Here is a 13188-nt window from a genome sequence, read left to right on the forward strand (position 1 = left end):
AAAACGGTTAAACTGTAAAGAGGGAAAAAGGCTAAGTAGAATTTGAATGAGTAAGAACGACTCTAAAGTGCATTAGCAGCAACCATTAGCAGTATTAGCTACATGCTAAGAAGACCTGTATAGCTAACATAACAGTTTCACTTGAAGTGACGCCTCGGTAAAGTGATAATTGTAGTTAAAAAGAATTAGTTCTAAAGGGTGACAGACCTAGTTTGTTGTATATAATCTTTAATATATCCTTACCTGTCCGCATGGTAGCGTGGCCGAGTGGTCTAAGGCGCTGGATTTAGGCTCCAGTCATTTCGATGGCGTGGGTTCGAATCCCACCGCTGCCAAATATTTATTTGTGATGAAATAGTATTTTAAATCGGAGTGTTTCATTGTTTTTAATAGCGCAACAACAGGGAATCGGGGTACTGGTAGGCGTAGTTAATATGCCAAGCCACTAGGTGGCGCCAAAGGGACGCTCTAACACGTGAGCTACACATTTTGTCAATGCTAGTCGATACGGGTGAGATATGGAAGAAGACAACAGTGCTCGCTGTGATGAAAAGCGGCTGCACGGATACTTTAAAAGTTATTGTTGAAAATACCAAGTCCATCATGTGTTCTGGAGTTCATTTGTCACAGGAGTCATGGAAGCCGCCTGAAGCTGTAACCTGCACGGGAATTATCTACTGTGATTGGACAACGTACAAGCAGCGTTTCGCGTTAAACCTGCAGGTTCTGGGGGTCAATGGTAAACCTGGTGCACGAAAGCCGTGCTTGTGACCGCTGTGGACCGCGACTCGGAGATCGTCCATGTTGGAGGCACTGACTCAACAGAATAGAATTGAGTTTGCAGGTATATATTTTCATTGTTACACAAAATGGTAAATTATTGCAGCGTTTTTTTTTTTGCTAGACTGCATCTCAAAGTGCAAACAACTCTAGAGAACAAAGGAGATTTTGGCTTAGTCCATAGACGCGCCAAGCTCCACCGGGATTCTCAAGGCAGGCTTAATGTTCAGCTACCTTCCTGTCTTATTCATTCAAAGAATCAACAACAACAAAGAGAAAAAACACAATGCCAATGCAATTCAATCAATCAATCAATCAATCTTTATTTGTATAGCGCCAAATCATAACAAAGACACTTTACAAAAACATTTACAGGTCTAGACCCGTAAATGTTAATAAAATCTAATCTAATAATCTAATCCTAGAGCCAGAGTAGAAAAACGGTCTTCAAATAAGCACCATAACACTGTCAAATGTCTGATTGGTCACAGTCTCATACATTTTAAGGGGTGGAATAGTTACTTATGGACTATAAGTAAACACAAGGTAGTTAACAGTATCCAGGTAGGATATGGAGGGCAGAACCATGGCTTTCCCTGAGTTTAACTTGTATGGATCTCTCCCACCTATTTGCCATAGCTCTTTATGCTCAGTGAAATGGTAAGGCTGAGAAGGGAGTTCCCATTGTCAAGCATTTTCTTAAAAGGCAAAAAAACAGTACTTCAGAGATAATTTATCCAAATCTGAATGAAAAATAATTTTATTAAAGAAAAAAAGGGGATTTTAATGTTTTGACAGAAACATATTCATTTCTAATACTTGAGCCTTGAAGTGTAAGATGCTAGAATGCAACCCACGTATTTTTCATGCTTTGATATCCTTCCACAATGGAACTATACTGCCATCTTGTGAATATTGTTTTGCAGCATTTTTTAACCCAACCCTCCCCTTAAGTGTTCATAACACCATATCAGCAGATATTCAACCATAACACTCAGAAAATCAAGTCTTTAAAGACAAATTTGAACCTTTTGCAATGTTTATCCACACAAAAACTGAAAGAATGTTCAAGAATCAATGGATTTAATGATATCATAACATTTATAAAAGTACCTGAAACTGGATTAGGTAAAACAGTCATATCACTCAGAGCATCAAAATATTTTTCACTTTTTATAGGTATAGATTTATCAGAGCACTTTTAAATCAGTCCCAGTGAACAGACTACGCATCATCCGAGAAATCAGATTTTACTGAGCCCTGAGCTTTTCCTCTGAGATCTGTGAAGCCACAAACTGCATCTTCTTGATAACCAGCTGTGTGTCTTTAGCAGAAATCCCAAGATGCCACACAGCTCTTACTGAATTTCCAAAATAAGGGTACATGAGGGCTTTAATCCCCATACCGAGTGCTGCCTCCTCTCCTTTGCCAATCTGATACATGCGGGTACAGAACTCAGAGGGGCTTAAGCTTGGCTCCTGAATCCGGAAACGGACAATGTTTGTCTCCACCGTAGCTAGGTCTATATCAAAGATAGGAGGGTCACAGTCCAGCAGGGCTGAAAGAGAGGTGAAGGAATAAAATATGTTATGACCAGACCAATGTGGTAACTAGATGTTTGTTAAAGTTTCATGGACAGAAAATGAGCTCGTCACCTTGAGCAAAGATTTTCGCATTCCGATGATCCTCCTCCATTCTTTCTACATTTTCAAATAAAGCCATCTTTCCAGCTGCTGCAAGAACCCCAGACTGTCGCAGACCTCCACCCAATGCTTTACGACATCGGACTGCTTTGGATATGAAGTCTTTGGGTCCAGCAAGAATGGTTCCAGCAGGGGCGCCCAAGCCCTAGAAACAGAAAGATAAGGATTAAAGATGAAAAGAAAAGTATAAGAATTTTAAGTCCTGGTTTGTTTAGTGTTTTTCTAACAATCTTACCTTGGAGAGACACACACTGACAGTGTGTGTGTGCTGCAGTATGGTAGATGGAGACACCCCCTGAGCCACAGCAGCATTCATCACCCTGGCTCCGTCCATGTGAACCATCAGACCGTATCTATCAGCCAAAGCACGGACCTGAGAGGGAAAAAAACAACCAGGGAAATGTGATAAGACCTGTGAGAGCTGCTGCATAAGGATATCACAGCTGAGTTCACATATTGGTAAACGAAAAAAAATAAAAAACAGTTACAGTATGCTTTGGTTAGAGATCAAATCTAGACATGCTCATACCTCCTGCAGGAAGCTTAGAGGCAACACACGCCCTCCTTTAATGTTGTGCGTGTCCTCCACACATATGAGGCGTGTTCGTGGGTAGTGCGAGTCAGGGTAACCGTGGCGGATCTTTGATTCCAGCTCATCCAAATCAAATGTTCCATCATGGAGGTTGGTTACTGTGAGTGAGTGGACACCAGCCAGCTGTGTCAACACACAAATACACATGAGACACACTGCACGATACCCCGACCAGAGCAAGAGTCTTCAGCCGTGGTCCACTCACCTGTGCACTCCCTCCTTGTTCATAGATGTTCAAATGAGACAGATCACCCACGATCATCTCGTCTCCTCGCTCCCTGCAGTGCACCATCACTGCAAAATGAAGGACAGGGTCACTTATGACCTTTGTGATCACATGGAACTTGATCCAGACTCTGCTTAGTAATGCTTTGCTCACCTGAAATGAGGTTACCCATGGTTCCTGTGAGAACGTATAGTGCTGCCTCCATCCCGAACATGTTGGCAGCGATTTCCTGTAACTCTGCAGAGAGTCAGTCTGAGGTAATTAGAGAACTGTTCAACAACCAGCCAAAACTGAATAACACTCCCTTTTATGTATGAACCTATAACTAGAATTCATTATCTTGGTTCTTTTTTCCAGGAAGATGAAAGTGTCATTGGTCCCTTTCTTTGGCTGATGATTAAGTTGCCAAATAGTTTCCAACGAAACCCTACGGCTTTTCATGTCGAAACCCATAGTTTGTCTGCTACATATTTTCTCCCCACCCGAGATGAACTTTCTCTCGCGTGTACGTGGATTGGGACAAACGCATCTTCAAAATTTAATTTCAGGTTAAAATGTGAGTTTTAGTAACAGACTAACCTGTTAGAATTCAACATGAAGCTTTTTTTATTCTAGTTTTTTTTAATTATCATTTCACTTTATAATCTACAAATCCCAAGAAACCACCTAGTTCTCCTTTATAACAGTGCAATAAGTGCTTTTGATAACAAATGAGGAATTTTTATGCATTTTAATATTTTTACTCAATTTGGACCCTTAACAAGTTAGGTTGCTCAACACTTAGCTATTTATATTGAACCAAGTATGCCTTGCAACATCTTACATACATGCCAGCCTAACCGGTTTCTGCTACCTTGATGAACTCGCGGGGTAATTACACCAACACCAAGACACTTCTGGAACACGGAAGAGTATAATTTTCTACATTACGTGGGAATTTTTTTTTAATTTTTTTTTAAGATATAAGTGATATATCGGATGTTAAGAAAGCTTTGCAGATGCTAAAAGTGAAGATTTTGTTTTCTTATAAATAAGAAATCTGTGTCAGTTTTGCTCAGTTGCACAGATAAGTAAAATATCTTCTTGCTTTCTGCAATGTAATGAAATATATTGAAATAATGAGCTGTGGCACAATAATTCATCTATGCCACACTGTACAACACAGAGCCCGGAAATCTCCAGCCCTCAGAGAGAGGCCAAAGTTCTGGTAAAACTTTTGCCCCTCACTGGTGTAGGTCGTTCGGTCTCACCGTTGACAGTCGGGTCCTCTCCCATCACGTCATCCCCGACCTCGGCCTCCGCCATGGCCAGCCTCATAGCCAGCCCCGGCTTCGTCACCGTGTCGCTGCGGAGGTCCACCCGCTTGACCCGGGCCGCCCCCCCAGGATCAGAGTGCTCAAGATCACGAACGTTGAAGTAGGTCCGTGCAGGACTCCATCCCAGACCTGCTGCTGGTCTCACCTGTTTACCAAAGGCGGGGACACCATGTTTATAAAGTCTACAGGCAACTCTGCTGCACAGTGTTTTCAGAGACATGATGCTGCCCCACTGTCACGCGCATCAGTGCTGTCTGTGGACTTCGTTCTCTCGTTATCAACAATCATTGACCGCAAGGATGGTTAATGGATTACCTATCCTCTCAACAACTTGCGCATTGCAATGTGGACCTCAAGATGGCGCAATTTACACAATTTAGTTGATAGTAGAGCCACTTTTGAAAACTCGTGCCAGTTTTGTCTATAATAATAATAATAATAATAATAATAATAATAATAATAATAATAATTGTTATTATTACTATTATTATCATTATTATTATTATTATTATTATTATTATTATTATTATTATTATTATTATTATAACATGGTAAAATGCAATGTTTAAAACTAATAAAAGTTTATAATTAGTTTATCAGTCTTAATAATTTTGTAAACAAACAAAATTTATACCTATATGGTATTACAATGTATAGACAATAAGACAATAAGTAAAAAGGAGCCAAGATAAGATAAATCAGTGATTTTTTTTTTCTTTTGTTACTGCATCTTCAAAATAAACAATTAAAAAAAAATCAGACATGGCAACATAGGCCCATCAAATTAACATTTTGATTAATCAAAATTCTTTTAGATGGATTTACTCTTAAAATTAACACATTTGTTGTTGCAACAAGATACTTCTTCAAAGCTTTTGTGAATAGATAGGTAAAAACTACAATAATATGTAAAACACTAACATTAAGTGCATGTTTAAAGATTCTGTATCATTTTTTTCAGTTGCTTATAACATAGATATTACCTGGTACAGATATTAACTGCAGAAAAGGAAATAAAACATCAGTGTGGAAATTATTTTTTTGCAGTTATTTTTACTGTTTGGAAGTGCTGGTAGGGGGTAGGTGTCATGACAGCCTTTTTTTTCTTTTTCCACAGTAAAGAATGCTTCATGGGTGAAATGTTTGACTCCTAAAGGTAAGCATTATCTATCTATCTATCTATCTATCTATCTATCTATCTATCTATCTATCTATCTATCTATCTATCTATCTATCTATCTATCTATCTATTCCTGCATTGTTTTCTACAAATTCGAGGTGGAAACAACTTCCATACAGCAGAGTCAGCAATTTATTTAGTCTGGTTTGGATGGTGATTGATCATCAAACAGTTTCAAAATCACCCTCTGATTTTTCGATGTATCCCTTTAAGACATCTACTCCTACACAGTTATCCTTACTTCAACATGTCAAGCTTAGTCTGTACATCTGTGTGTGCCCATCAGCTGTGTACATACTGTGTTAGGGTCGTGAATGCTCTGAAATAACTGTCACACCCTCACATTCTTCAGGGGTCATAACAGTTTTGGCTTGACCTTTTATCCTTTAAGTGAAGATCTGAATGTACCTAGTCACACATGTTTATAGTCCTGCAGGCAGTAAGGGAGAAAGTGATGCCCACAGACCTCCTCCCCCATAACACCTTCTACACACACATGTACACACACACATAAACAGATGATGGAGCTATGAGCTCAGGCTCAAACTGAACTGGTTACATCCAGCCTTACCCTCTATTTTTACCAGCAGTAAAGCCCCAGTTCCCTCGCTCCTCTGGGTCTCAGTCAATATTTGGAGGTGGCTTGTGGGAATTTATCTACCACCGACTGAGATTAGGCTACAAGGGAGGTGAACTCTTCAAAACAACTCCCTCCTCCCCTTGACAGTTTTTTTTTCTTTTTAACCCACAAATGCCCCACACACACTCTCACACACACTAATTTCCCACTGGTGTGCATGCTTTCTTGTCTGATTTTAATCACCCGATAAAAGTCCCGCTGTGTGTTATCAGGACCGCACCATGCTGTAGTTAAAGTTGATATTGCCAGTAACAGAGGCAGGTTTTATGAGCCATAACAAGTCATCATTAAAAGTCATTAGCAAACATCAGCATCGTAAAAAGGCCACAGTTGGTCTCAGGAGTCCCACAAGAGCCGCGGACAGAGAGAGATAAAGATGCATCTGAGAGAAAGACAGAGCAGCGATGGATGTGTGCGATAAGACATCCCGAGCAGGAGTTTTTCCGGGATCATTGTTGGCACTGTAACCTCACACTTTAGTCTGCGTTGGTTTGTGTGTGTGTGAGAGAAAGTGTGTACAGTCTTTGTGTCTGCTTGTGTGTTCTGTTTCTCTCAAATGCCTCCCAGCATTCCTTGCCTGTGTTGCAGAGGGTTGAGTGTTGTTTTGGAGAAAATATTGAATTAGAGAAAAAGAGGCAGAGAGGGAGAAATGAAGGAGAGGGAGAAATATTGACTCCTTCTGGGAAGAAGCGAGGCGGCAACGCCTTTCCAATAACCATAAACCCACTGGGCTGAAAATAGACGGGCCGAATGAATAAACGAATGTGTTCATCCCACATGAGCTCTTCTCTTTCACAGACGGAGGGGAATGGAGGTGACCCCCCTCCACCGTCACCCTCACCCCTCCTTCTCCTCCTCTCTGTCTCTGTTTCTCTCTGTCTTTCTCTCCTCTTTCTGTGAGGCCATCATTTCTTCACCATGACGAGAGATATTAACCAGAACAAAACAGGTGTTTATGGGAAGCCGTCCCCTGAATGAGGTATTCTACATACACCACTTTTCTGTGCGACGTGAAGGTGTCGACATCAGTGACCATGAAACAAGAGCAACATCTGTTTCACATTTCACACTACCCCCCACCTTAGCATGTCATGGGCCATGTAGACACGCTTTACTTCATACACACACAGATTTACTGCTATAAAGTTAGTAAGGTTTAGAGTTGTAAACTCTAACTTGTGAGTCTTTGTGCCTCTCTTGTACAACATTCTTGTTATGGCTCTGTTTTGGGAGCTCCCTGCCCTTCCATGTGCGTACTTGAAATGCCAAAGCCTGCGGAGGTGAGAGCACACCTCTCCACTCTTTGATGATGTGCATTCATGAAAAGCCAAGGCAGGGAGGCAGGCAGAGCAGCAGTTGGACGATTTTACCTGGTCTTTCTGTTTATTACTCTATCAAGGTGTGTTTTTATTGTCAGTTTCCTGATGATTTATTGATCTGAATGTGTAATATACTTGCCTTGGCATGTCAAGCTATTTTTCTTTCCACTCATATTTCTTGGAAACAAATTGAATTTTTTCTTGTGCTCTTCTGTGCGCTGCAAACGAATATTTGCATCAGTTGATTCCTCAGAACTGCTTTGAACCCATTTCATTAAATTAGATAAATACTTCCCTAGAAAACTTACTGCAAAGTCGGCAAAAAGCTGCAGCCAGAAAACTGCCTCTGGAAAAAAACAAAAGGAAGTTAAATGTTTAGACTACTCCAACTAATTTTGATTCACTCACTTAGGCTGAAACCTCTCCGTATTATTGTTTATGTGTTGTTTTGTGTTAGGTTGAGTTTACCAGACCATCAAGATTACCCACCATAGCAATCAGCTGCAACCGCTCTCGCCTGTTTGTATTTATTCATTCAAGCAGCCTCTCACTTATTCCTCATTTTGTTCATGCAGCTATAATTACAGACCAACATCATTTTGCACGTTTTCACTTCCGAGAACCGTTACATCTGACTCCTTTTTACCTCCCATCCACTCCATTCATTTACCAGACCTTCAATTCACCCCTCGCAGCAATCCTGTCAACCTCTTGACCCTCATTCACTCCTCCTCCTCTTCCTCCTCCTTCTCGTCTTCATCCTCCTTTCCCACATTGCCCACTCCTCTCCCTCTCTCTGGGAAGTCATGTGACTTCTCTGAAGCTGGGCCCTATAAACCAGCAGTACATGGGGGGCTCAGTGTCTATGCTGCTCCCTGATTGGCTGTTGCATTCAGATGCTGTTCACTGCTGGGTGCACACACGCACAAACACAGAGTGGACCCCTGCTTTCTTCTTTCAGGAACAAATGTGATTTCCCGCTGTAAAGAAGGGGGGGAGTGTGTTTATGTGAGACTATCCTCTATGCATGCCACATTTTGCAAGAAAAGGGGTATTTTCTTCACAACAGTGATAAGTCTCTGATAAGTGGGCTGTTGGAATCATTTGTTTGCACACACTAAGCCTGAGAGGTGTCGTTTGTTTTGGAGTGGAAAAAGGATGCAGGCTGTGGCAGGTCACCGGCTAGATGGACTCAGACTTGTCTTATCCAATCGGACCCTTGTTGAGACAAACCAGACAAAGATGCCGAGTTTGAAGAATCAAATCTTGCAGGAAAAACCTTGCAAAATTTGATGTGTCATTGCAAACAAACCTTAGATACCCCCTAGATACTGGGGGTTTTCCTTGATAGTTAAAGTTTGGCTGGTGCCGGTTACGTAGCTTCCAGGGAGAAGTTTTTTTTCCCCTATTAACTGTGGTAATCCCCTTACTTTTACTCTTCAGTGATGGCTCTCTTTTTAGGAATCCCTCAACAAATTTCATTACAAATAAAGTTACAGAAAAAAAAGTTGCCAAAAGTACTGGATTAAAATGTTTGCAGCTCCTGATTTGGTTGCAGTGTGTGTGAAAGAAAGGAGGAGGGAACCTGAGAAGGTTTCAGAGGCCAGCCAACAGGTGCCAGGAATCAGGGGATGACGGATGGAGCTGTTCCCAGATACCTTAACAACCCCCCACAGAGCAACTTTGGACATGAAAGATAGATGGCAAAAGACATTTTTCTGCACGTACTCAGGATGCCTGGAGGATGTTATTGGCAAAGCAATGCCTGTTCCTCTGGTGCCAACAGCAGGTTAGACTTTTTTACATAACCTGGGAAATACTTCTACTCCAACAGAGGAAAAAAAGATTAACAGAACCTCCTTGTGCCAAAAGATGTTCAAAGTTTAAAAATTATCATGACATCCTCATAAAACAAGATTAACAGGAACTGCATCTCAGTTGTCATCCATAGTCCTCAGAAGATAAACCACAAACCTTAATGAAGTGTCACAAGCAAGTTGAAGATTTCAATTGGCACAGTTTTTGTCATTTTTTTTTCCCTCGTAGGAAGACTCTTAATACTTTTGAGAGATTCTGTATTTATTGGTCTAGAGATAGCCACAGGTTAAAGTCCCCATACATCCTATGATGCATTTGCCCACTTTCATTAAAGCATTCATATTCCTCCAAGGATGAACCGTGACAAGGTAAAATTGAAGTAAACCCAGTGAAATGTTGGTCCATTGAGAAAACAAGATCAGTTTGATTTGAACACACTGCAAAAACTGAAATCTTATCAAGTGTTTTTGTCTTATTTTCGGTAGAAAATTCCTTTTTAAACTCAATATGAGCCAAATTCACATGACCAATCCAGAAAAATGTCTTGTTTAAAGTTATTTAATGACAAAAATTAGGTCTGAATTGCTCCTAACCAGTAAAAAAATCTGCCAATGGAACAAGAGAAAAGTTACTTGTATTAAGACATTGTTCTAGTCTCAAGGAAATTTTCAAGCAATTTTTTCTTGTTCCATTGGCAGATTTTTTTTACTGGTTACAAGCGATTCAAACCTCATTTTTGTACTCTGATAGCTTGAAACAAGGCATTTTTCTGGATTGATAAGTTGAAAGTGGCTCATATCGAGTATAATAAGACAATTTTTACTTTAAAAAAAAGACAAAAACACTTGATAAGATTTCAGTTTTTTGCAGTGCATGTTTTGTGACTGGAATTCATGTTCCCTTACAGTATGAACTGTGTCCATTTATCAATTTGTAATACAACCAGCAGCCTCAACTAACAACATTCTTATAAAATCTCACCACTCTGAGGAGACAAGATGTAGCTTCAGTTTATTGTCTAAAGCAGTTCATGTTCCCCAAAGGATAAACCATGATGACTTTGATGATTTCCTGCTCCTCGCTTATTGAACCACTTCAAGTAAAAGTTTAAGCTCAACTTAAAATTTGTAAACACTATTACTTAAACCATAAGGATAAGTAAACTTTTCTTTATTGCTATTCCTGTTCCTCTGAGGATAAACCATGTGGATCCACGCGATTCCTTGATTTCTTTTGACCAGATTGGTATACATTTACCTCACAATTTAATGTAGGAGTGGCAGATTTTTTAATACAGTCATTCATGTTCCTCAGTGGATGAATCATGTAGAGCCTACCAAGTTTGGACAAGTTTAGCTAAATTAAGAGGTCTAATCCAGCTAGTTTCTGTTCCAGTTCTTTGGACATTTTCTCAGTTAAGGCGCCAAGCTAAACGTTACCTCCAGTGACTAATACACATACTATTAGAAAGTGCCTCATACATCCCTACCTAAAAAAGTGAACTATCCCTTTAAGAATTTACATTCTCAGTACAGGAAATGTGAAGTTTTGATTTAACTAATCCTGAGTGTTTTTATTTCTGCATTTTATTGAGGAGTTTCAGTTTATTACCCATCTGTAGGTAACTCTGTTGGGCGTTGCTGTTACATTCATGACAAAAAAACACATACTGACTTCATATTTATGTGCATGTGCCTGAGCTCATACACACATGTGCATGCCTGCAGGAGTCTCAAACTGGAAAACTATGCAGTTATGTGTGCAGGCAGCAGGGACGGGGTGACACCTGAGAGTGTGAGAGGGTTTGGTCTGACTCCATGCTGTTACTGTAAGCCATTTGGCATCCACGCCTCTCTGCTGCTACACTCACACAGCTGTGAATGGAGAGGAAAAACAGCACAAAGAGTCCTCCTTTTCGATAAAACAATACCACAACTGCCTTCAACAACCTGTTTAGTACCTTCAAAGACCTCACTTTCAAGTCTTTGTTCTTCCAGACGCTAACAGTAAAGACACACCCAACTGTGTGTGTGTGTGCGTGTGTGTGTCCAGGTGTTATGAGAAAACCATTTCAGAGGTGATTGAAGTGAAAACAGTCACAATGACTTTCAAATGTGCAGAGAGGGTGGTAGTGAAGTCAGCTTAGAATAATATTGTGGTTTGAGTGTGTCACAAGGAGGCGGTCAGTGAGTGCAGGTCAAAACTGCCTTAATAGACTCCTGCATACACACACACACATACATCCACATGCACACATTTTTGAGTGCATTTCACTATCTGTATGCTTTCCCATATGGTTTTTATTGATCCGTGTCCCTGTTATTCCCCTCCTACTCCATCTCGTTCTCTCTGTCTCTGTGTGTGTGCGCTGATGGTGAAGGAATGATGGAATGCTGGAGGGTAAATCTCTGGTTTCCTGGAAGCTGGTCTGGCTTTATCAGAAGCGGCTGTGACAATACTCCAGCTGATGGGCCAACCAAACGTCTTTCCTATAAGGGGCTGATCAGCCAACAAAAAGCCTTCCTGGAAGAAATAATCAGCAAACCGGAGGCCCTTCCTGGAAGACCAATGTGGACTTCTTGATGCAGGGCATATTCCTAACCCCTTTAATATTCTTTCCACCTACAGCGCTCTGCAACATTGACATTGGCATGAGCTCAAAAATGAAAGAAATTATTTGATCAGACTGCAAGAACAATATCTGTCAAACTAACTTAGTTTTACAACATTCTTCCTGTTGATTAACTTCTAATTTCCTCGTGTTGCTTTAAAACATAATAGAGTTTGGAGGGGCTGCGCCCAAACTGTGGTGTGAATGTTTAGATTGTTGTAAAACCGAGCTCAGTTGTTCGAGAGCCGGGTGTTGTGCTTGGCCCGGGACTTTGTTGACAACTGTTGAGTTGGAAGCAGCAAGTCATTACCCGAAAAAATGAATCATGGTGGAAAGACTTTCTGTGAGTGTGTGAGATTCACGGGAGGAGTGAAGGATACAAGCAAAATATTCCAGCCCCACTAACCAGGCAACTATGGGGAACATAAAATGAGTCATCGTGAGCTGAGCTGGCTTATTTAGACAATGTGTGAGTGTGTGTGTGTGTGTGGAACTGGATTATTCTGGTTGGATTTTGGGAAGAGAGCACACTTTTTTCTTTTTGTCTCCTGAGCTACGTCATGTTTGTCAATGATTTCCCTTCGCTCATACACAAATACTTGACACCCACATATATTTGCACACATAGAGGCGAACAAACAGCAAACTTACAGACCAACACATTTTTCCTCAACGAGTCACAGCAAAATAAGGAACCCTGGAAGTCAGAATCTGAATCATTGAAAGTACCTGGACGGAGGTTTAACTGTAAAAACAGTCCTTGAACGCCGTCCCTTCACTCCCACAGAGGCCAGATATACTAGTGTGTGTGAGTGTGTAATGGTGCATAGTCTTTTTTTGTGCAGAAACTTTTGCATGAAATGGATCTTGGAGAAGTGATGAAACTTTGAAAACTCTGAAAGGGATTCATTGTGTCAAACCTTTATGATTCTTCTGGGAGACATTTCTAGCAGCTGTTTTTTTTTTAGTTAACTGAACGTAATGACCTATTTAGAATCATGTT

General features: G+C 40.6%; 1 protein-coding gene and 1 non-coding gene across 2 annotated transcripts; one reads left to right on the forward strand and one right to left on the reverse strand.

Moving 5' to 3' along the window:
- Window positions 1–253: 253 nt before the first annotated feature.
- Window positions 254–335, forward strand: trnal-uag (transfer RNA leucine (anticodon UAG)). The gene has a single exon. It is a non-coding gene; the product is annotated as a tRNA-Leu (tRNA).
- Window positions 336–1227: 892 nt separating this feature from the next.
- Window positions 1228–4888, reverse strand: tha1 (threonine aldolase 1). The gene is made up of 7 exons (XM_074663381.1): window positions 4552–4888; window positions 3455–3538; window positions 3281–3369; window positions 3013–3198; window positions 2719–2856; window positions 2436–2628; window positions 1228–2338 (listed from the first exon to the last, which is right to left on the reverse strand). Exons 1-7 carry the CDS (start codon window positions 4835–4837, stop codon window positions 2031–2033), a joined length of 1284 nt encoding a protein of 427 aa, XP_074519482.1. The 5' UTR covers window positions 4838–4888; the 3' UTR covers window positions 1228–2030.
- Between the last annotated feature and the right edge of the window lie 8300 nt (window positions 4889–13188).

The sequence above is a fragment of the Halichoeres trimaculatus genome, unplaced genomic scaffold (assembly GCF_033239565.1).
Source record: "Halichoeres trimaculatus isolate MK-OKI-2021-1 unplaced genomic scaffold, fHalTri1.1 fHalTri1_scaffold_23, whole genome shotgun sequence".
Classification (NCBI taxonomy): Eukaryota; Metazoa; Chordata; class Actinopteri; order Labriformes; family Labridae; genus Halichoeres; species Halichoeres trimaculatus.